The following is a 24,904-nucleotide window of genomic DNA, read 5'->3' on the forward strand; positions in this document are numbered from 1 at the left end:
ATCTAATAATGTTTCTTTCACGTGGGTTCCAATTAATGTTTCGGTATTGGTTGCATTTAAGTGTACTGCAGACCTCTTATTAATGGGATTACCATTCCCATGGTGGGATATTTTTCTCCAGATAATTGTTCTGTAATTTCTTCAATATTTTTTAGAATTTCTACGCACTCGGCTAATACTTTCCACTTGTTATCAAGGGGTTCTAGTCGAACATCAATTTCTGTTAGAGCAATTGTAAGTGGGATTTTAACTTCACACAGTCTCCCAAACATAATACTTATACTGTTCCATCTAGTTTCTATATCTTGCTTTAATTTTAAAATTGGCATATTCATTTGCTTTTGTTTAGCAGACAGAATCTCAGTACTTTTGGTGCTGTGACGGAAATGGGTAACTATTGCCTTGCATTTTTTAATAATATTTTGTAAGGATGGATCTCCAGAAAGCGATTCTTTAACACTCAAATTAAGCGTGTGAGCAATACATGGATGGTGATGTTTTTGAAGACTTTGATTAATTGCCTTTTTCATATTTTGTGCATTGTCAGAAACTATTGTAACTATTTTGTCTAGAATACAAAATTCTTCAAATACTTGACGCAAATGTTCTGCTATGTGGTCTCCAGTATGTGGACTTGGAAGTTCTCTAGTCGAAAGAACTAATGATTGCAATTCATCATTGTATACACAGTGCCCAGTGATAGTGATATAAGACTTATTAGAATCAGATGTCCATATTAGTGACGGGACTCGAATCGAAAATACGGATTCGAATCAATTCGAATCATCCTGGTTCGATTCGAATCTTAATTCGAATCAACACGATGATTCGAATCAAAATGATGATTCGAATCAAAATAATGATATATTCTGTCTCCTCTCCTATTTTCCATTTTCATAAACTCAGTTACCAGAGTTATATCTTCCTATTTTCACCTGTATGCAGACGACTTGCAGCTGTACCGGCATTTTCCTATAAACGATGCTGACCCTGCCATTGCTGCTATGAATCGTGACCTGGATTCTATCAGTTCTTGGGCTAGGTCTTATGGCCTACTTATAAATCCATCAAAATCCCAGGCCATGATCATAGGCAGCCGGTATGTTCGCAATGCCCTCGATATGTCATCTCTGTCGCCGTTATGCCTTGATGGTGTACCTATCGCCTACTCAGATACTTCTAAAAACTTAGGTGTATTGATTGACTCCAATCTCTCATGGCGACCTCATGTCAATGAAGTTAGTCGTTAGGTTTACTTTTCCTTTCACTCGCTTAAAAGCCTCCAGACTCTATTGCCCTTGAAAACGAAAATCTCCCTTGCCCAATCTCTCATTCAGCCTATTATCGATTATGCTGATGCCTGCTATCTGGATGCCACCGAGGAGCTTTTGAATAAACTTGAGCGCTTGCAAAATTTGTGTATTCGTTTTGTCTTTGGTCTACGAAAGTTTGATCACGTTTCTCAGTTTCGCAAGGATCTCAAGTGGCTCCCCATCCGTCTTCGCAGAAACACTCGAATATTATGTCTCCTATTTAATATCCTCCATAATCCCTATTACCCCTCCTACCTGCGAGAGCGTTTTTCCTATGCACGCCCCTTTGATGCTCCTTGTAGGTCCCACCTTAGAACTCTCCTCAAATTCCAACCCCATAAAACCGACTTTTATTCCTTTTCCTTTACCGTTCATGCAGTAAGACTGTGGAACTCGCTTCCGCATAACATCCGAAACTCGCAGTCTATATCTTTATTTAAAAGACGTGTTAAAGAACACTATCTTTCTGCTTAATTCATTAAGTATAATTATATTAGTTACAGTATTTTAGTTATTCTAATATTAGTTTATTTCTTTGTATATATAGTTTATTAGTTTACTTTTATTCTGTGCCAACTTAATTGGCACCTTCATGTTTCCTCTCCCTACACACTGTGTCTACCGTTTCTTAACGCTTTTCTCCTTTCGCAGGTCTGCTGGAAGAAATTTCTTTAGAAATAAGCAGTACCTATGTACTAAATAGTTTTATTACCGTTTACTATTAAGAATTGTGTGTACATAAATGGTTAAATAAATATATCACCCGATATGTATCGAATCGATTTGTCGATTCTATGTTCGATCTAGACCGGAGGGAGGATACACAGCTAATAACGAACTATAAATATAAGGCAAAAATATAAACAACACAGGTAGTTTTTAATTAAGTTTTAATTTATATCCATAAGAAAAAGTATTTTAATGAAACAAGAATGTAATTACTTCACGTTTTAAATGAGTAGTGTAAGTGTGCAATAAAAAACCCTCGGTTTCAGTAAGTAACCAATAGAAGACAACAATTATAAAAAAATTAAATAAAAATACTTAATTCTTAAGTAATAAAACTAAAAAACAGTTCAAAAAAGAAATGGCACTTGGACAAGAAGGTAAATAACTAAAAAAACATTATTTAAGTATTATTAGTAAAACTGTCTAAAAACAAAATTTGGTCAACTTTTTTTGGGTCCAGCCTATTGCGTCTCTGATTGCACAAAATGCCCGCTTTGGAAAACACTCTTTCAGCTGGAACTGAAGTGGCAGGGATGCATAAATATTTAATAGCCATTTTATACAATTCGGGATAGGTGTTTTTTCGATTTTCCCAATACGTCAACGGATTACCCTTTCTGTCTAAATAATCACTCTCAACGTATTGTTTTAATGAAATCGCGGCATTAGTAATTGGAGCGCTGTCGGTTACATTTCTCATCCTCTCATCAAAACTGGACCAGAGATCATCGTCTAAATCCCGCGACTCTGTAGCATTCGAGGTTCCTGGCAGAATTTCAGCTGCCAATACGTCTTCAGTAACGGATCTTCTGGATTCTGAAATACTGCTGGTTAATTCCGTTAAACACCACTGATATGCTCTTTCAGCAACAACGTTCGAACAAAACCCTTCTTTCTTAAAACGAGGATCCAACAAAGTACTTTTGCAGGCAGTCTTGTTTAAATCAAGAACCCCTAAACGCTTTTCAAGTACAGAAAGCAAAACTCTTTGTAGCTTCTTTCCTGCTTCAGATACTGGGGTTTTGCGTCTAATTGCATCTTTCAACGACTTGATTAGAGGTATGGTTGATGAAAGCGTTGGGTATTTCTCTCCTGAAACTATTCCAGTCGCTTGCTCAGCTGGTTTAAGTATTTTGGCGACATCCTCAACAGCAATCCATTCTTCGTTGGTAAGGTTATCAGGAGGATTTGATATAGCAACTAAAGTTGCACTTAATGGAACTTTAAGTTCGAGAAGTCTAGACAACATATAGTATTGCGAGTTCCATCGAGTTGCAATATCCTGTATCACTTTTAGCTCTGGTAACTCCATCTGTTTTTGCATTTCACGGAGCTTGTATGAGGATTTATCACTGTGTTTAAAGTGTGATACAATAGTACGACATTTACTGAGCAATTCCTGAAGTTTAGGTGCGTTTACAGATTCTGGGTTATCATCAGCACCACCGTCATCCTTCATACAGTCACCAATCGCCAAATTGAGGGTATGTGCCACACAAAACTGGTTTCTTTTATTTAAATGCTCATTTACAGCCTTTTTCATATTAGCGGCATTATCAGTGACAATCGCCACAACTTTGTCAAATATTTCCCACTCATCAAGCGATTCTCTAATTGACGCCGATATGGCCAAGGCGCTGTGGTCAAAATCAGCTTCTTTTGTGCTAATTGTGATGGCCTGCGATCTGCTGTCTGCGATAAAATGGGCAGTTATGGTAACGTAACTGCAGTAGATTCGAATCAAAGAAAATGATTCGAATCAGGGTGTTGATTCGAATCATTTTCTTTGATTCGAATCTGTCATAGACGTTAAGTCTACTTAAGCGGTTGAGTAAATAGAATTCGTTCATTTTTTTTACTTGTAACTTTAATGTTTTCTTACGTTAAAAGTTTATATAGTTTCTAAATAATCTTATTGACATTTGTAGGCAACCTAAATTAGTTTTTTTTGTTTTTAAAAGAGTGTTTATCTAATTTTTGTGGACTTTGAAGGGTGTGTTTGGAAGAGGATTGCAGTGACTTAACAGGACTTAGGTTTTGTGATTTTAAACATAATTAACGATTGTTTTTGTTGGTGAGAGACATTATTATTTAGTTATATACAGACAGATGCAAAAATAAAGTGCAACGGCATTTGGACCAACTTGTTGTGAACTTTTAATTTTTGTTGTATTGGAAGTTTGAGTTCGTTTTTTCTACTCCTTGTTGAATTAAAATTTAAAAATAATGGCGCCGACGAAAAAAAGTGGTGTCTGGGATTTTTTCACTAAAAATGAAGAAAAAACTACGTGTAATATGTGTAAAACAGCATATTCAAAAATAAATAATACGACTAATCTGCTCAACCATTTAAAAAGAAAACACCCAGTGCAATACAACGAAAAATTCAATTTATCTGAGCCAGAGCCACAGCCATCAACCAGCACAGAACCTGATGAAATACCCAGAAAAAAACAGACAACATTGCTCCAATTAACCTCAAAAGTAAAATTATCAAGTGCCGAAAAACGAAAGATGGACAAAGCATTGCTGAATCTCGTTGTATGGGACTATCAACCACTAAGCATCGTTGAACAAAAAGGTTTTGTAGAATTTACAAAAGCGCTAAATCCTAATTTCGAACTTCCGTCGCGTAAAACCCTGTCCATAAACATGCTTCAGGATCATTATAAAATATGTCGCGCAGCAGCCCAAGAAAAGCTAAAAGATATAGATAATATTGCGTGTACAACTGACCTGTGGTCTAGTGACAGCAACCGCAGTTACGTTACCATAACTGCCCATTTTATCGCAGACAGCAGATCGCAGGCCATCACAATTAGCACAAAAGAAGCTGATTTTGACCACAGCGCCTTGGCCATATCGGCGTCAATTAGAGAATCGCTTGATGAGTGGGAAATATTTGACAAAGTTGTGGCGATTGTCACTGATAATGCCGCTAATATGAAAAAGGCTGTAAATGAGCATTTAAATAAAAGAAACCAGTTTTGTGTGGCACATACCCTCAATTTGGCGATTGGTGACTGTATGAAGGATGACGGTGGTGCTGATGATAACCCAGAATCTGTAAACGCACCTAAACTTCAGGAATTGCTCAGTAAATGTCGTACTATTGTATCACACTTTAAACACAGTGATAAATCCTCATACAAGCTCCGTGAAATGCAAAAACAGATGGAGTTACCAGAGCTAAAAGTGATACAGGATATTGCAACTCGATGGAACTCGCAATACTATATGTTGTCTAGACTTCTCGAACTTAAAGTTCCATTAAGTGCAACTTTAGTTGCTATATCAAATCCTCCTGATAACCTTACCAACGAAGAATGGATTGCTGTTGAGGATGTCGCCAAAATACTTAAACCAGCTGAGCAAGCGACTGGAATAGTTTCAGGAGAGAAATACCCAACGCTTTCATCAACCATACCTCTAATCAAGTCGTTGAAAGATGCAATTAGACGCAAAACCCCAGTATCTGAAGCAGGAAAGAAGCTACAAAGAGTTTTGCTTTCTGTACTTGAAAAGCGTTTAGGGGTTCTTGATTTAAACAAGACTGCCTGCAAAAGTACTTTGTTGGATCCTCGTTTTAAGAAAGAAGGGTTTTGTTCGAACGTTGTTGCTGAAAGAGCATATCAGTGGTGTTTAACGGAATTAACCAGCAGTATTTCAGAATCCAGAAGATCCGTTACTGAAGACGTATTGGCAGCTGAAATTCTGCCAGGAACCTCGAATGCTACAGAGTCGCGGGATTTAGACGATGATCTCTGGTCCAGTTTTGATGAGAGGATGAGAAATGTAACCGACAGCGCTCCAATTACTAATGCCGCGATTTCATTAAAACAATACGTTGAGAGTGATTATTTAGACAGAAAGGGTAATCCGTTGACGTATTGGGAAAATCGAAAAAACACCTATCCCGAATTGTATAAAATGGCTATTAAATATTTATGCATCCCTGCCACTTCAGTTCCAGCTGAAAGAGTGTTTTCCAAAGCGGGCCTTTTGTGCAATCAGAGACGCAATAGGCTGGACCCAAAAAAAGTTGACCAAATTTTGTTTTTAGACAGTTTTACTAATAATACTTAAATAATGTTTTTTTAGTTATTTACCTTCTTGTCCAAGTGCCATTTCTTTTTTGAACTGTTTTTTAGTTTTATTACTTAAGAATTAAGTATTTTTATTTAATTTTTTTATAATTGTTGTCTTCTATTGGTTACTTACTGAAACCGAGGGTTTTTTATTGCACACTTACACTACTCATTTAAAACGTGAAGTAATTACATTCTTGTTTCATTAAAATACTTTTTCTTATGGATATAAATTAAAACTTAATTAAAAACTACCTGTGTTGTTTATATTTTTGCCTTATATTTATAGTTCGTTATTAGCTGTGTATCCTCCCTCCGGTCTAGATCGAACATAGAATCGACAAATCGATTCGATACATATCGGGTGATATATTTATTTAACCATTTATGTACACACAATTCTTAATAGTAAACGGTAATAAAACTATTTAGTACATAGGTACTGCTTATTTCTAAAGAAATTTCTTCCAGCAGACCTGGGTGTTGATTCGAATCGGGTCATGATTCGAATCAAAACAAAATGTTATTCGAATCGAGCTAGAATTACGTTGATTCGAATCATCCGAATCAATCGTGATTCGAGTCCCATCACTAGTCCATATATCCGTGGTTGCCGCCATATATTCTACATCATTTAAAATGATTTTTAAATGTGCCCTTGCTTCTTCATAGTGTTTACATAAAATAGATTGTGTCAATACTTTTCTACTCGGCGGTATATAGACCGTCTCACTACCACAAATCTCTTGTTGCAAGGTTCTAATAAACTTAAGAAATCCCTTATTTTCAGATACTTGCAATGGTTGATAATCTACACAAACCATTTGCAAAAGAGCAGAGTCAATATTTTGGATTTGTTTCGGGTTTAAAACTTTTGTTACTTGTACAGAAGATAATCGTGTCTGTTTTGTTTTTGTTCCACCATACTCACTTATCATTTCCTCTGTGGCTGGGCTGCTGCTAGTAGACGGCATCTCATTATCAATTATTAAATGTATCCTTTTTAAGTGCTTTCGCAGATTCGTTGTATTTCCACAAAGTTTAATTTTCTTTTGGCATAACTTACACGTAGCTTCCTGTTCACTTTTGTTAAAATGAGTCCACACATAAGAAATACTTTGCCGGCGTTTCATTTTAAATTTCACTAATATTCGACTCTGCTTAATGTCATAGATCCTGTACGTCCCATAGAATTATGATGAATAATGAATCAAAAGAACTAAATAAGACAAATAAATAATTTTCGGGATTTCCCTGTACTACAACCGTTTACTACCTATAGAAGCGGGGATTCCCTTAGCAAATAGAAATACCATAACTTATATTTAACAGGTGACAGTTACCATAGACAAATTAATTACGTACCAATACACGATAGTGTTCTTTATTCCATGCAAATCAAATTTTTGTGTTAATCATTGATGTTTAACTACAAAAAAAAACATAATCATACATAAGGATTGGTATGCGGTAAGGGCTTAAAAGATTTCTTCCAAAAATCGATTACAATCGATTACCTATAAATCAATCGATTGTAAACAATTATTCTTATAATCGATTAATCGATTATTAATAATCGATACCGCACATCGTTAGTCGCCAGTAGAAACGAATCCAATCACCACTGGCGACATGGGATATTTTTTCCCATTTATCATCAGTGGGGACGACACCAGTGGTGATGACTGAGAATATCTTATCCCGTTTGTCACCACTGCCGACATGTGGGATTTTTTTTCCCATTTATCATCAGTGGGGACGGTGTCAGTGGTGACTGGGAATAACCGAACTTTATAAGGTTTGCCGTCTGGCTTAGCCCATCTCACTAAATTCCAATGGAGTATACTTAAACTAGTTTTTTTTTGAGTACCTTTCAATTAAGGCATGTACACTGTCACCTTCAGCTTGTCTATGGCCTTTTTCTGAAAAACTATGTTCAATAGTAACATTAAGGTATTTGTTTACCATAAATAATAGGTTTGGGAAAAAGTTTCTTCCCATTTTGAGGAAAATTCAAAACATTTTTAAATATAGTTTATTTACATCTCACTAAAGTAGGTATGTGTGTACCATTTTGTTCGATAACCTTCTGCCATCTTGTAGGGATATGATCCCATTGCTATAAAAATTTTGGGACTTCTCATCAAAATACCGCGACAAATGGATTTGGCAGTTCTCTCATGATGTTACCCACTGCCTAAAGAATTCTGAATTCTCCGAATCTTGGAAGGAAGAGGGACTGTTCCTGGTTTACCTCTTTTTCTAATTGGTTCACCTTTATCCTCTCCATAAGTTTCTTCTGTTACTTCATGCCTCATAGATGTAAATCATTAATTTCACATCATGAGTGTAGGACAGTTTTCATCCTTAGAAGAACTTTCATAAGAATCATGTATATTGTACCCATATTTGCAAAATAAAATATTATCTTATTATCATATATATTCTCGATCTGCTAAACTATCATTAGAGTTATTGAACATATTTATATAACGACGAAAAAGACCCATTTAAATGTTTTGAATTAATGACGTCAGCATTGCTGGCGTCACTCATTCCACTTTTATTCGTAGACATTACAATAATATTTTTTTCTAATCTTAACTAACACCCTGAACAATTATAAAAAAAACTTACAATATCAGACAGCACAGGTCCTCATGTGTCCTCCTTACCGATAAGAATGAATTGCGACATGGCGTATTTCACAAGCGGAACACGTATATTTTAAAATACAACAATGTATGTAAAATACAACAACCATAAACTTTTACATCAAAAATTCTAATCTAATTAATTAGTAATTTTAAAGCCTTTACTAGGTTCCCGACATTTATTTTGCTCGTCTACTATCTCAGGTAAATGAGACGCTTGCTCTGTTCTAAATTTGTTGGAAGGCAATGAATGAATTCAGGTTCATTTTCAATTAACGCCTCATATAAAACGTGCCGCCTTCGTCGCAAAACAGATCGCGGACACATTATACATCGCCGTCCAGTTTCCATAATACCCAGTACCCAATCCAGTAATCACAAAGTCCTTTATCGTATCAGGGTCAACCGAAAAGCTATCAATCAGTCCAGTAAACAAGCAGGGGTCGTAATTGTAAAGTGAACACCGATAACACAAAGAAATAACACGTGAACGTACACTGCAGCGAACTGACTGTGACTAAGGTTCGGGCGACTACCTGCCTGCGCAAGCAGTGTTGCCAACTTGGATTTTGAAAAAGGCGTAGGCCAGATTAGAAAATTACGTAGAAATAGTAAAATTTCCATATGAGAAATACGTAGATCTACGTACTTTTTTTTTTGATTGAAATTAAGACAGTAGGGTAGGTAAAAGTGAATAAAACGACAATTCATAAGACCCTAAAAGTTGCAGACAGACAGCAGATAGATAAAACTGGTTGGAGAGATATCTCCGTGAACAAAAATAATAATAAATAAATAAATATTCCAGTAGCCGGTTAGTTTTTACAATATCTACATTCTACATGTGAAACCACCACTTACAGATAATTTAAAAAAGTTCGCTACTTTCAGGGTCATCGATTTATTTAGATTATTCAATTTTTATTATCATTTTCAGACAAATTAAATTTATACATATATTTATTAAAATGTTTAATGTGTTCCTGCGAAGGCTCGCGGTTTATTTTTAAGCCACTTTTCGTGAAAAGTAAGCCTGTTAGCGTTTCTGTGGAAAGTCTGTTTCTTATGCTAGTTTTCATCAAATTGATCGCAGAAAACAGACACTCGACATTTGCACTGCTATGTGGCAATACTAATAAATTTTGCGCAAATTGGGCCAGTAAAGGAAACATTTGAGACGAGTCGCCTTTTCTTATTTTTGAAATATGACGCCAAAACTCATCTGCTTTGATTAGCTGATCCTCTTGAAATGGAAGATTAGTATTTCTTAGCGTTCTCCATTCCCGGTCTAATTCTGTCAAATTGTTGGACATAATCCTGAAAATAAATTATTAATTGAAAACTAAATAAGACACAGACTCAACTTTTAAATAAAATATTTGAAGTTAATGATTATTTACCTGGAAACATTTGCCCTAAATGAGCTATAGACGGTACAGAACGTCTTAAATTTGAGTCCAGCAATGTGTCAGGGTTTAAAAACCTTAAATTTTTCAACCTTTGTCTGTGCTCATCTTCAAAAGGGAAGCGATTTTTTATTTGAATAAGACTTTCAATGTAAAACTCAAGACATTTTTGTCTTAACTGTCTTATTTGATCTGGATGCATATTGTTTTTGTTCATTGAAATTAAAGCAGTAACATTGCCTCCTAAGTAGATGTCTTCCAGGGGTAAATGGTTTTCAATTTTTTCAAAATCAATATTCAATATTTTTGTTTCCAATGCTGCAACTTTGTCATGGACATGAATGCTTGTTTTTTCCTGTTCAGTTAATTCCAAATATTCTGGTTTTAAAAAACATTCCATTATGGTCTTGTAGGTTATAAAATTTTTTTCATATAGCAAGTAGAGTTTTGGGCTTTCAGATTGCATTTCTTTGTTCAAATCATTGAAGTATGGCAACACAAAATTTAAAAATTCTAAATAGTGGTTGGTTCCATACATTTATCAAGGATTGACTGAGCTGCAAGCAATCTGTCAGTTAACACAGCACTTTGAAAATATAATTTCAATGCTGGTAGTTGTTCTAGAAGCCTTTTTACAACTTGTAACAAGGATAGCCACCTTGTTTGGGCAGGGTGTAATAGTTTGAATGGTTTAACATTTACAAAACATTGAAACTCTTTGTAGTCTCCAATGCGTTTTGGACTATTCTGTATATAGTTGTAAACATCACGAGCAAAGTCCTCCACACCTCGTGGTAACTTTTTGCAAGCATATGAGGCACAAAGGTGAAAAGAGTGACATATGCATTTCATTAGAAACAGATTCGGAATATCTTTTGCAAACAATGTAGACAAAGAACGATGTTGTCCAAACATGGAATTAGTTCCGTCAGCTCCAGCAAATCCAATCATATTTTCTTTGAATGGAATATTCTTTTCTTCAAAATATTTTGTACATGCATTATGTAAGACTGTAGCTGTACCGTCAACAACTGGTATTAGACATAGAAAACTATCTTCAACATGAAAATCAACTGCAGTCCTTACAATAAGTGCCAAATGTTTAGTTGATGATCTGTCTGTGCTCTCATCAACTATCAGTGAAAACTTATTTTTTTGTAACATTTCAATTAATTTGTTTTCAGCTACTATACCAGTAACATTTGTAACAATAGCATGTGCCTTTGTTCTTCCAAAAGTTAATTCTGATGCAAGCTTTGAATCTTGGGCAATTGATTGTACAAGATCCTTTAGACTGTCTGCTAAATTAAATGGTAGATTGTGCTCTGCTAGGAAACATGCCATCTTTATTTCTCCAGACTTAATTTTATCTGTGAATGACTTTGATGCAGACTCAGGCAACATTGAAATAATAGTAGGTTGAAGTATTGCACCTGAAAGTAAAAATAAACGCATTAACAGGACTGCGCTTATTTTTATCATGCAGGCTGGTTCTAGCTGTAGAAAAAAATATCCTGAATACTGAAACTGAAATCATAATCCTTCACATCTGATAATTAAATAAACTTACATTCACTAATGACAATAATAAAGTAAAGGAATATTAACATTATTCTGAACTTAGAACCTAGTTCTTTCTTACACTTTATTGGAAAAGTAAGTAAATAATTTAAAACATAAAAAAATACACCAGTAGACCACACCAACCTTTAACATTATTCTTATGTTTAAAGCCCTTCTCCTATTACGATACGCCCGCGCGACTCTAGTCTCGGAGACTAGTCGCCACGAAGTATCTCACATACATTTGTATGGAGACTACCAGTATCGTAATGTGAGAGTCTCCATACAAATGTATGTGAGATACTTCGATGCGACTAGTCTCCGAGACTAGAGTCGCGCGGGCGTATCGTAATGGGAGAAGGGCTTAAAAGATTCTGCATGCTTTTCCAAAACTCTTTTACCTCCACCACATCTCAAGTCACACTTACATGAATTACAATAAAAATAGTAATCTCCTTTGTTGCTTTTTTTAATCCAACCTGAATACTTTTGGTCCTTTTCCCACAAGTGTGAATATTTTTGTTCATAATGCAGCTTTCTTTTTTTAGTGGGAGTAACATTGCGCTCTTCCTCACTGTCACTGCTTCTTTCCATAACAGAATTCAATTAAATTGAGCAGGAAGCTGAAAAATATTGAAATTAAACTAAACAACACCTTCGATATCTTAGTTCGAAATATTTTTAGGTTAAGATTTACTTTTACCGTTTTATTTACAGCAAGACGCCAAGTTTTACACAGTCTTAATTCAGTTAAATTGAGCAGGAAGCTGAAAAATATTGAAATTAAACTAAAAAACACCTTCGATATCTTAGTTCGAAATATTTTTAGGTTAAGATTCACTTTTACCGTTTTATTTACGGCAGACACCGCAGACAAGACGCCAAGACGTTTCGTTTTACACAGTCACATGAGTCTCAGTTCTTTTGAATTGACTGATGACTGACACTGTTTTTAAAATGAATGGCGTAATAATAAGTTGAGTGGCGAGGCGAGGCGAGTATGCGCTAGTATAAAACGGAACGTTTATTAACTTTTTTTTACGAAAGTAACAAAAATAATGCCCATTCAGTCTAACAACGGGATATGTTATTTTGCAATTGAATAATTTTGATAGAAAATACGTAGATTCTGGGACTAAAGTTCGTAGGTTTGCGTGGAAGGCTTAAAATACGTAGATCTACGTAAAAAGACGTAGAGTTGGCAACACTGTGCGCAAGAGCGTGGGTTGGAGAGCGGGGGGAGGGGATTATTTTGTACCCAGCTATCTTTATGTGCATGCGCTTTGCACTAATTATTAAATAAATGAGCATGTATTTTGGAATTAGTCGTCAATAATACGTTAACGAGATATTTGTTTATCACCAAAAATTACAATAAAGTCCTTAAAAAAACTTAAAACCTAGTGTTACTCCCCCTAGCCCTGATGACTGCTTCCATGCGTTCTCTCATGGACCGAATTAATGTGACAACAGTCTCTTGAGGAATGTTGTCCCATTCTGCAACTACGGCATCTTGGAGGTCTTGGAGAGTAGCAGGGGCAGGATCACGTGCCCGTACTCGCCGTTTCTTCTTCTTCCGAGTTCATCCCAAAGATGCTCAATTGGGTTCAGGTCTGGACTTCGCGCCGGCCAGCGCATAACAGGGATTCCAACTTCTTGCAGGTAGTCTCGTACAATTAAAGCGGTGTGACAGCGCGCGTTATCGTGTAATTACTAATTTATTCACCATATTGAAATGAGAACCGAAACCATCGAAACACCGTGACAATACAAAGGTAAATAAGGTTTAGTAGATAAAGGACTTATTCGCAAAATGACTTGCAGTCGTTTTTGGGCCTATTCGTGAGATACCCTATTCGTAAAACACCCTTTTCGTGAAATACCATGTTCGTAAAATACCCTATTCGTAAAATACCCTATTCGTGAAATATCCTATTCGTGAAATACCCTATTCGTGAAATACCCTATTCGTAAAATTCCCTATTCCCGAACATGAAACATAATTTCAGGATGTAGGCATAATCCATAGTCTAAGTATGTATAAAGAGTAAATATTTAAAGAAATGGAATACATAATCATATTTATTATTTATTAAAAAGGTCAAAAATATCAAAATATGAATGATAATCAAAAACCTACTGCTTTTCCTCTATTTTAACAATAATTAAATAAAATCACAATAATTATTTTTATTACTAATAATTGATGTTAGGTAGGTATATAAATTTTGTTTCTACGGGGCTATTACACTATAATATACTTATGTATATGATCTTTTATTTGTATTGATAAACTTCAAATCCTTTGAACTAGAACTTATTACCCGCTATATTAACAAATATATGTATACAATACATATGTATATATTTATCTTCTCTATCTACATTATTGATATACACATATTAAAATTATACCAGTAAAAATAGGCATTAAATGAAAGTTGCTCATGGTTTATTTTACATTAAAATTTGTAAATAAATAATCTTTTTTAAAAATTGTTCCGTTGTTATTTGCCGTATCTGTAATGCAGTCAAGATTTTTTTATATTTCTTGTCGAACAGCATATCTCTATTTCTTCTATTTTTTCTTAAACTTTGAAATAAACTCTTGTTAATAATCACATCAAAATGCTTCGACTCCCCTCGAATTTTGTAGATGAAGTGCAATAAACTTGGACGTTTTGGTATTTTAACGTTGAGTCGTCGGTGCCAGCCTTCCAGGGCATTGGTGGTCCTATGACGTTGACCAGCACAGCTTAATAATGTCGGAGTCAGGCGATGCCATTGTCGTTCTAAATACGTTTGGAATTGTTTCATTGCAGGAGGCAATCGTTCTATCATTCCGTAAACAATTTGCCATCCTTCTGGTATGTAACATGGTGGTAGAAGCGGCATCACGGCGGCGATGCGAATCACTTTTCGATTTTCCGTTGAAGTAGTCAATGCCATATCTTTAGCTTTTTTCCAAATTGCCTGTTGGTAGTGGAAATAACAACCGCTGACATTTGCGTTTGGGAAAATTGCACTAACTGCATTCATGGTAGCCACCTCATAATCACATTTATAATTTCCCATATCCAGTCCTACTCGATCTTTGAGTATATTAAATAGTCGACAATAAGTGCTCTGCGTTTTGTTGGGTAAGAGCGCGTAAATTAAAGGCACAATATTTGTTGTCTTTTTACTAGAATTAAGATCCAAGTGGATAGTATACAATTGGTAAAACGGGTGAGGTACACATTTAAACGTGCCATCCCCATAGTAAAACCCTTTCTTTGTACAACGAATAATCTTTTTTGAAAGTTTGGAGGCAAACACTAATATTTTTTCAGTGTCACCATCATCAGCAATGAGGAATTTTTCACCCAATGCAGCTGGTACACACACATCTTCTAAATTTTTAAATGCTAGTCTTTCAGAGTTTAAAAATTTTTTTCGCGCTTTATATAAACTGTCTTTTTTCGATTGAAAAGTTGGGAGTTTAGTTGCACTGACGCTAGGCAAATTATCGAAATTCTTTTCAAAAATTCCCTTTATTGGCTCCAAATTACTACAAACCTCTTTTTTCAATTTATCCATTTCAACATAGACAGCATTACTATCTTTGTCATACTCACAGCAATGTTGAGAAACTCTATGAACTTTTTTAATATTTGCGTCTGTTGTAAGTGATGCACTACACTCTTTCTTTTTTACACATCTCCAAAATACACTTTTATTCTTATTGTTTCTAACTTTGTTATAGCGATAACCATTAAAAATTAACGTTTTGTGGCCTTTTTGATTTTTAACAACAATAAACTCCGATTCTTCCATTTTCCCTCAACGCGAAGCAATACTAAATAAATAATAAATAATATGCGGTGTTAGAATAATACACAATTTTCTGTACGACTGTCAAAGTATATCTTTATTTTTCACCATTTGGATTACAAAAAAGGTTTCGTATAAAAAGTATTAATATGTACATCGATATACAGGGTGTAAACGACGGTTAACCGAAAACTTCAGTGTTAATTTTGTGACACTAAATTCGCGAAATTTACTTCAACCATTTTTCTCGGAAATGATTGGTTCCCGAGTTAGTCATTTTTGAGCATTCAATGTATAGTGAACAACGCGATATATCTCCGCGCATGCCTACGAGATTTCTGGCGGCGGCGGCGCGCTGAGCGACGACATGTCGCGACGCGTCGTAGGTATCAAAATCAAAATCAAATCATTTATTCATTTAGGTCAAATGTTGACACTTACGATAGTCGTTACAATTACTGAATCTACCACTAGCTCGGAAAGGAGGTAGAGCCTTATGAGAAGAGCTAGCGAGAAACTCACGGCCACTCTTTTCAATCGCCAAAAGTTGATACAATAATTGATCATGCGAGGAGCTGCCAACAATCAGCGGTACGTACGCGTACCACCACGTCTATGCGCTCACTAGTATGTATTATTAGATAACAATCTTATGTATCGTTTATGGTAGGTATCGTAAGTACGCTCGTATGTTACAATAGCTCATAGTAAAATTGTAAGTAGGTAGATACCTACTTGGCTTACGTGAAATCAAACAATAATAGCAAAATGTAACCAATAATAAGAAAGTGCTAAAACGAATTGTTATCAATGTCTATCAACACGCAATTACCTGGTGTATGGCGAGAGTTTGAGTAGCTACCTTTGGATCCGGACGTACAGGTGCAGAGCACGCCGTGCGCCGACTAAATTCGCGAAATTTACTTCAACCATTTTTCTCGGAAATGATTGGTTCCCGAGTTAGTCATTTTTGAGCATTCAATGTATAGTGAACAACGCGATATATCTCCGCGCATGCCTACGAGATTTCTGGCGGCGGCGGCGCGCTGAGCGACGACATGTCGCGACGCGTCGTAGGTATCAAAATCAAAATCAAATCATTTATTCATTTAGGTCAAATGTTGACACTTACGATAGTCGTTACAATTACTGAATCTACCACTAGCTCGGAAAGGAGGTAGAGCCTTATGAGAAGAGCTAGCGAGAAACTCACGGCCACTCTTTTCAATCGCCAAAAGTTGATACAATAATTGATCATGCGAGGAGCTGCCAACAATCAGCGGTACGTACGCGTACCACCACGTCTATGCGCTCACTAGTATGTATTATTAGATAACAATCTTATGTATCGTTTATGGTAGGTATCGTAAGTACGCTCGTATGTTACAATAGCTCATAGTAAAATTGTAAGTAGGTAGATACCTACTTGGCTTACGTGAAATCAAACAATAATAGCAAAATGTAACCAATAATAAGAAAGTGCTAAAACGAATTGTTATCAATGTCTATCAACACGCAATTACCTGGTGTATGGCGAGAGTTTGAGTAGCTACCTTTGGATCCGGACGTACAGGTGCAGAGCACGCCGTGCGCCGACTAAATTCGCGAAATTTACTTCAACCATTTTTCTCGGAAATGATTGGTTCCCGAGTTAGTCATTTTTGAGCATTCAATGTATAGTGAACAACGCGATATATCTCCGCGCATGCCTACGAGATTTCTGGCGGCGGCGGCGCGCTGAGCGACGACATGTCGCGACGCGTCGTAGGTATCAAAATCAAAATCAAATCATTTATTCATTTAGGTCAAATGTTGACACTTACGATAGTCGTTACAATTACTGAATCTACCACTAGCTCGGAAAGGAGGTAGAGCCTTATGAGAAGAGCTAGCGAGAAACTCACGGCCACTCTTTTCAATCGCCAAAAGTTGATACAATAATTGATCATGCGAGGAGCTGCCAACAATCAGCGGTACGTACGCGTACCACCACGTCTATGCGCTCACTAGTATGTATTATTAGATAACAATCTTATGTATCGTTTATGGTAGGTATCGTAAGTACGCTCGTATGTTACAATAGCTCATAGTAAAATTGTAAGTAGGTAGATACCTACTTGGCTTACGTGAAATCAAACAATAATAGCAAAATGTAACCAATAATAAGAAAGTGCTAAAACGAATTGTTATCAATGTCTATCAACACGCAATTACCTGGTGTATGGCGAGAGTTTGAGTAGCTACCTTTGGATCCGGACGTACAGGTGCAGAGCACGCCGTGCACTTCCACGTGCTTCACCATACATAGCACATCAACATTTCTTCCTATTTACGAACATAACTGCACTTCGAAAACAATAACAACAAAAATAATAACAATAAAAACACTAACAACTCAAAACCGAAACAATAAGAGTCCCCGCAGACTACAGACTTAAAATCGGCCGATAGTTTAGTCGGGTTGGCCTGTTCGTGCGCACACTGTGCCAACAAAACAGTTGGGTTGGTCGCGAGTGCGCAGACTAGCCAACAAATGGTTTGGCCGATTAATTAAATTTACTAGAGTTGGTGAAGAGATCGGTCGCGTGAAATGTTTCCCAAAAATATTATTATTGCTTTATACTTGATACAAAGGAGAAAAAGAATGAAGAAGAGAAAGCGAGAGTATTGGGTACATCCCATTTACAGTAACAGATTATTGCAAGGGAAGTTTTACACTATTCATTCTAAATTACTAGACTTCCCGGAAAAAAAATTCTCCTTTTATCGAATGAGCGTAACTAGTTTCAACGAACTTGTTAAATTAATTGGACCTTCAATATCAAAGCAAGATACACATTTAAGACTTGCTATACCTGCAGAGGAGAGATTGAGCGTTACAATACGATGAAACAATCGCCAAGTGCGCGGGCGGCGCTTGAGCGCCATACTGATCAAGCGGTCGGCCGATAGTTCGCCGATGGTTCAGTTTGAAGGCAATCGTGAAGCCCATCAAACTTTTTTATCGGCCGATACTGAATGACTATAATGTGCGCACCTGCATACATCTTCATACTGATTAAGAAGCCGACCAAACTATCGGCCGATAGAAAGTTCGTAGTTTGCGGGGGCTCTAACAAGTAATAATAAACAACAGTTCACACACGACACGACGAATAGGACATAACGAACGACACCGGTGAAAAGCTTCCGTCTTCCGCGAGCAAATTGCTCGAACTATCAATCACAGAGAGCCGCCGGCGCGTCTCCGCTCACTCGCGCCGCCCCTCGCCCGCGCCACCCGCTCCCTCCGCGCCGTCCGCGCGCGCGCCGCCGATTTGGTGACGAGCGACGAGTTAGGATCCCAGCGAGAGATTAGATTGAATAAAATATTGATGTGGCATTAGGTACTATTTTTACTTGTCACATTTGTTACTCGTTGCATTGTAGTTTTATTCAAATACCGAATAACATTACAAACATTATTGATGTAAGTTTAAAATACCTGCTTTGATATTCAATAACATAAAATCAGATTAAAGTAAATAAAATAAACACGAAACGTTTATTTAATTAAACCATAAAAAATGTAGGTACATAACAATGATAACAATCAATATCCATTAATATTCTTATCAGAGAAACTAACTTATCATAATTCATTATCCCCGGAGAATTAGGTACTTAGCATTCATTTTGTCGCATCCCATCTATGTAACATCCACGCGCGGTCGCGGCGTCACGCGTCAGTAGGGCAATCTACTTTTCGAGTCGCACCGCGCTTGTATGAATGAGCGTGTAAATATCGAATAGAATAATAAGTTTGCAAGAACAAATAGAACAAAGCGACAATACTTGTTAAATTGTTTATTAGAGATTTTTATAGCGCTAAAGAATATCAATAGGATTTTTTGTCGTTCTGTATGTATTTGTACGTGTAATAATAATAAGATATCACACATTTTAAATCTTATTAATGTACCTTTTATCGGAGAGCGGGATAATTATGTCATTTTCATTTTTAACATAGAAGAACAAATACTAAGTAACGCTGCATACTAGTGAGAGTGAGGCTGACAGCTGTGTGCGTAATCGTGTCTGTGTGGCGCGCGTAGGTACGTCGACCGTCGCGGCCGGCCGCCGCCGGCGCGGTGTCGTTGGCCGCGGACAGCTGATAGCGAATTTATACGTAGTTTTAATCCATTTCTGTTTTTTGTGAAAAACAGTAATATGACGGATTTTTTCTCATATTCATGTTGCACTGTGTAGTATTAACGAAATAATACCGAAAAAAAATAAAAAAAACGCATAAAAAATCGGAAAAATCATGAAAAAAGCGATGAAAATTTTCAACGCCATAAGCACCAGAATCATGTCTAGAATCATTTTTTTTTTCGTTTTCGGTAGCCTGTCTGTTACACCCTGTATATATATAAAAATATGTTGGTTGTCAACATGCGGTATATATTCTATTTTATTACATAAGTGCTGTATTTTAATTTTATTATTTTACAAAGAATTAAAAAAAATAACATGTTTACAACGCCATCTGCTGGATTTGCGGCGTACTATTTGAATGGTTATTTATTTTAAGAATAACATAATTAAAAAAAAAAAATAATAGGCAACTGGTAAAAAGAGGTCATTTCGCGAATAGGTCTTTTTAAGAATAGGTCATTTTGCGAATTAGTCTTTATAAGAATAAGCCATTTTGCGAATAGGTCTTTTTAAGAATAGGTCATTTTGCGAATTAGCCTTTATAAGAATAAGCCATTGGACGATTAGGTCCTCTTTTTAGGGGTAAGGCGTTTTGCGAATAAGTCCTTTATCTACTAAACCGTAAATAATTACAAAAGAATTCCACGTATTCTTTTACGTTTTGTTTGTGGTTTTAGAAGATGTACTTGGAAATTTTCGTCACTATCTTCTAATTCGCTATAATTGTTATCCTGCCCCTGCTCGTCCTCATAATTTTTTTTTCTTCCAATTCACTTTGGAAATGAATTTTCTTTTTGTTTTGTTCGGAGTTAGCCTGTATTGCTTTTGTTCAGACTCTCTTTCTTTTTATAAAGAAGATACCCGTTTTATTAGTAAATTTATTGGAGGTAACCTTAAAGGGGTTAGATTTTCCTTCTGTTGAATTCGTCTAGCCCTGAGATCTTCTTCTTCTTGCTTTGCAAGTTTTACTGCTTGGTCTAAGTTTTCCACTGGATTTAGACTCTTAAGGAGTGTTTCAAGTCCGATTTGTTCGTAAATGAATTTGTTTGTCAGGTTCAGCTGCAATTAATGCGGTTATTAGTACCCTAATTCTATCTTCGCTATCTTCTAGAGAAGTTTGTCCCTAGTGACATGTGTTAAAGCATGTATAAGTTGTGTAGCTGCCCTAAATTCTCCAATTTTCCGCAAGTGCTTCAGCAGTTTTACCTTTTAGTTTGTTCCTTATTAGACAAGTAATACTAATATCCACGGTGTCATGAATTATCCCCAAGGCATTTTACGTTCTCTATATAGAACGCTAATATTCACATATTCCCATCGTATGTGGGTAGAAGTTTGGCGAATGCAGAGTATTCTGTTTCCATTTTTTTTCTTCGTAAAGGCAGGATTGGTCGTCAACCATACTATTTCCTTGAGCTTTGGAAATCGCTTAAATCTAGCAATGGATTGAAGAGCAAATTAGCGATAAGGTGCTTTAATAGATTGCACCAAAACTTTCACACTAAACTAAACTAATCAGAGTATATGCTTACCCCACGGGCATTGCCAATTTTGAGGCGTGAGTCTGCTTGTCTTCAAGCTGCAGGTGCTGCTGCTTTTGCCACGGTTCACTCACTGTAGGTTCTTTTCGCGTTACAGATACTCGCTTGAAATGACTATTTAAAGCGATTTTTAAGTTTGTCGGTAATTTTTGTTTTGCACAAAATTTTATTTGTTAAGTGTATAAATATTTGATCCCGGATATGTCTTCATAAATAAGGTAAGCAGGTCTTTTGGGAGCAAAAGCATGACGAAGACGTCGTTCAAATTCAGCCCAAGTAGAAACTTTATTCTTGATTCCATTCCACCAAATAGCAGCCTCATCGGTTAGAATAAGAGGGATGCTTCTTATGGCGTTCTGTTCTGATATCAATATTTCTACTGATCTAAATACCTCCGTCGTGTCTGATGTTGGCCGATGCAAAAGAACCCTGCCTCTGAGCCTGATTTCCCACAACAGACAGCAGGCGCTCAAACTGGTCTTCTGACATGTATAGTAAAGATGTTATATATATTAGGGCCATATTTCCATGGCACGGTTGCTTCGGGAGATACCTGTGCCTGACTTCGAAAATATCCGTTCGCATGTTCATGTTCATTTCCGTAAAAAGAGAAATATTTAATTAATGCTCTTATTATTTCAGGAGTGTTTCTACTTGAAATCTCAAAGGCTTGTCCTAGTTTACTAAAAGCATATATTATTGTTAGAAAATAAGAGTTTTTAATTGAAAAGATATCGATGAATGTTTCTTCAAAGGGTTTCGATTGAGTTTGAGTCAATTGAAGTTCCGGCTTAATTGGTTTCCTATCGTACTTCATTAGTTTACATGGTTCGCATGAATTTATCATGTCTGCAACGGTTTCGTGTAAATTATTCCAATAATAGGTTCTTTTGAGATGTGCTACCTTCTCTGGTCTCTTTAATACCTCTATTACACGTTTTACCTTTGTGATATTTTAATACGATGTCTCTCTGCTCGTTTTCGTCTTCGACAGAAACAACACGTTGAGTACATTCATAAACATTAACACAATCTTTCCTAAATAACTGAGTTATAATTCTGGTAAACTGAGTGCAATGTTTATTGTCTTCGAAATAAATGAAATATTTAATTTTAGGGATATACTCTTTTAAAAACTGTCTGACTAAAGCCCCGTATTCATGGTAAACATTTGTTTAGGAACAGTTGATCAACATTGTTGGTGAGCGGCGAGAATGTTGCTAGCAACTTTGTTTAAATCAATACAGGTTGTCCACACGCCAGTCTGAGTTAAAATGTTGCCCGAGGAGGTAGTGTTGTTGTGTTCTCTGTATCTGATTTATAAGATTTCAAATAAATAAAAGAGAAAAAGATGGTGGATTCGAAACTATCTTTTGCAAAGAGGAAAGGCATATGGCAGGTTAGTATGGAGCTCCCGTATCGCTAAAAAAGTTCATGTTTTGACCTGAGGGTATGTTAATTTAGTGGATGCTATCACCGAGAAGCCCCTATTTTAATTATTCGATTTTTAGAACATGGGAATCACAAGATATTTGAATTTATTTGTGCAAGGATACGTGCTAAGATTAAATACCTAGTTGACATTTCACATCTGTCAATGTCAACTGATTGTCACAATTTAGTTGTCAGTGTTATATTAAAGGTCATTGACAAGATCTGTAGTTTTAAACGGGATATAAGTCGTGTTGTACAGCACCTAATTATTTTATAATCAGTAATGAACTAGTAGTATTCACGGGTCGTTCTATGCGCAGTTCACTTTCAATAAAACTCGAGGAAACTTGTGTTTATGCAGTGAAAATGAGTATTTTGGATTTAATTATTATTGCACATATAAAAGAAGAGGAAGAGGCCGAAGACATAAGGAGGGAAAGATTTAAAAGAAAAAGAAACTTTTGGGTACACGACGTGTGGAAGAAAAGACATTTGTTTGGCCAATTTCGTACATTTTGCACAAATTTACATCTGTATCCTAGCATTCATTATGACTATTATAAAATGAACTTTAACAAATTTGAAAGTTTGTTGGAAATTCTCAGGCCACATATTCAAAAACAAAATACCAATTATAGATTGGCTATTCCCGCTGAAGAAAGACTATCGGTCTGCCTCAGGTGAGTAAATAAGTAAAAAGTATATTTATATTCAATTGTATTGTTATATATTGTTCAACATTAACTCCAATCAACAACACTCCAAAAAAAACATTGTTTGAAAGAAAATTTAGGCAACAGTTCTTTATTAGTCAAATGTCGTATTGATAAAATTGGTTTCATAATCCTCTTCAGAGGATCTTTGTTGTGATTTCGACACAGCGTGTGGTATATAAGGCGACGGAGGTGGGTCGAATGAGCTTAGTGAGGAGTTTGTCTCGTAGATATTTTCTGTGTTCGTTTCTTGATAACTTGTTGAAGTCGACGGTATTTTGGATGGTTTGTATGAAAAAGATGTAATAGTTTTGTTTTCTGCAGCCGGTATTATTGATGGTGTGTATGAAAAGGATGTGGTTGGAATGTTTGTTTCATTGTAATTTTCTGCCACAGATCTAGGACTGATACTGATTGTTTCCAGTGGATACTCTGAAGAAGGTGATATGGTTGTATTATTTCCTGTGGCAGATAAGTCGAATTCAGCTGTATCTCGTGTCATGTTACCACCGGTGTCATCGGCAAGTCTTATTTCCGTTTCATTTATGAGGCGAAAAATTTCTCCTTTTAATTTGGCTTGAATATTTTTAGGCATTGTTTTCACAGTTCGGCCCATGGTTAAGAAAAAGCTAATAGTTGGGTCATCTTCCATTTTCTTTTCTTCAATATATTGTTTGAACAATAAATTTGACATTTTGAGAGGCTGTTCGTTGGATAAAGAGGTCCGGTTTGATAGCTGCGACTGTGGCCGTGGTGATGGTGATAACTGCGACTGTGGCCGTGGTGACGATGATAACTGCGAATGTGGCCGTGGTGAGGGTAGAAGCTGCGACTGCGGTCTTGGGGACATAGACTGATATTCGCCATCTGTGGTAATATCTGTATCTTCTGGCGAACTCGTTAAATTTGAAATTTGTTTCCTGCTTTTCATGAAGGGTTTTATGAATTCTAATTCTTTTTCAAATTTTAATGGGCGTTCTACTTTTCTAGCTGACCCACTTCTACTCTCTCTTAATGAAATGCCCTTTCTATAACTATCTCGTAATTTCTTCCAAGACTTTTGGCAATCATCCACTGAAAATAGTAGTAATATACTTATTAATATAACAATCTTGTTATGTTTAATGGTTTTTAATTTTTATGATGGTAACATAATAATATACACACACGGACAAAAGTAGACAAACTACCGGGGCTGTTACTCTTGATATGTCGATATGTGTAACTTATACTGGTGATAATAATTAAATTTTGTTTCAGATTTCTAACTACTGCTATCAGTTTCAAAGCGCTAGCTCACGAGTATCATATGGGATATAGTACTGTACTTCAAATTGTTCACGAAACTTGCTCCGCGATATGGAAGTATTTACGGCCGCGTGTTATGCCCAAACCAACAGCTGAGTTATGGACCAAACTAGCAAAAGAATTTGAAACTTAATGGAATTTTCCT

General features: G+C 36.2%; 2 protein-coding genes across 2 annotated transcripts; one reads left to right on the plus strand and one right to left on the minus strand.

Annotated features, from left to right (window-relative positions):
• Window positions 1-1,334: 1,334 nt before the first annotated feature.
• Window positions 1,335-3,672, minus strand: LOC142980594 (E3 SUMO-protein ligase ZBED1-like). Its single transcript, XM_076126062.1, has one exon. The coding sequence runs from the start codon at window positions 3,583-3,585 to the stop codon at window positions 2,443-2,445; it is 1,143 nt and encodes a 380-aa protein (XP_075982177.1). The 5' UTR covers window positions 3,586-3,672; the 3' UTR covers window positions 1,335-2,442.
• Window positions 3,673-4,694: 1,022 nt separating this feature from the next.
• Window positions 4,695-24,892, plus strand: LOC142980786 (E3 SUMO-protein ligase ZBED1-like). Its single transcript, XM_076126364.1, has 2 exons — window positions 4,695-5,929; window positions 24,712-24,892. Exons 1-2 carry the CDS (start codon window positions 4,695-4,697, stop codon window positions 24,890-24,892), a joined length of 1,416 nt encoding a protein of 471 aa, XP_075982479.1.
• The last annotated feature ends 12 nt before the right edge of the window (window positions 24,893-24,904 follow it).

The sequence above is a fragment of the Anticarsia gemmatalis genome, chromosome 18, assembly GCF_050436995.1.
Source record: "Anticarsia gemmatalis isolate Benzon Research Colony breed Stoneville strain chromosome 18, ilAntGemm2 primary, whole genome shotgun sequence".
Taxonomy (NCBI): Eukaryota; Metazoa; Arthropoda; class Insecta; order Lepidoptera; family Erebidae; genus Anticarsia; species Anticarsia gemmatalis.

What these genes read in the sequence shown, in the direction of transcription:
- LOC142980786 (XM_076126364.1), top strand. Translation starts at nt 4,695, where the DNA reads ATGCTTCAGGATCATTATAAAATATGTCGCGCAGCAGCCCAAGAAAAG. An exon ending in AGAAAGGGTAATCCGTTGAC is followed by an intron (nt 5,930 to 24,711) that starts GTATTGGGAAAA and finishes ATTTTGTTTCAG; the next exon opens with ATTTCTAACTACTGCTATCA.
- LOC142980594 (XM_076126062.1), bottom strand. Translation starts at nt 3,585, where the DNA reads ATGAAAAAGGCTGTAAATGAGCATTTAAATAAAAGAAACCAGTTTTGT.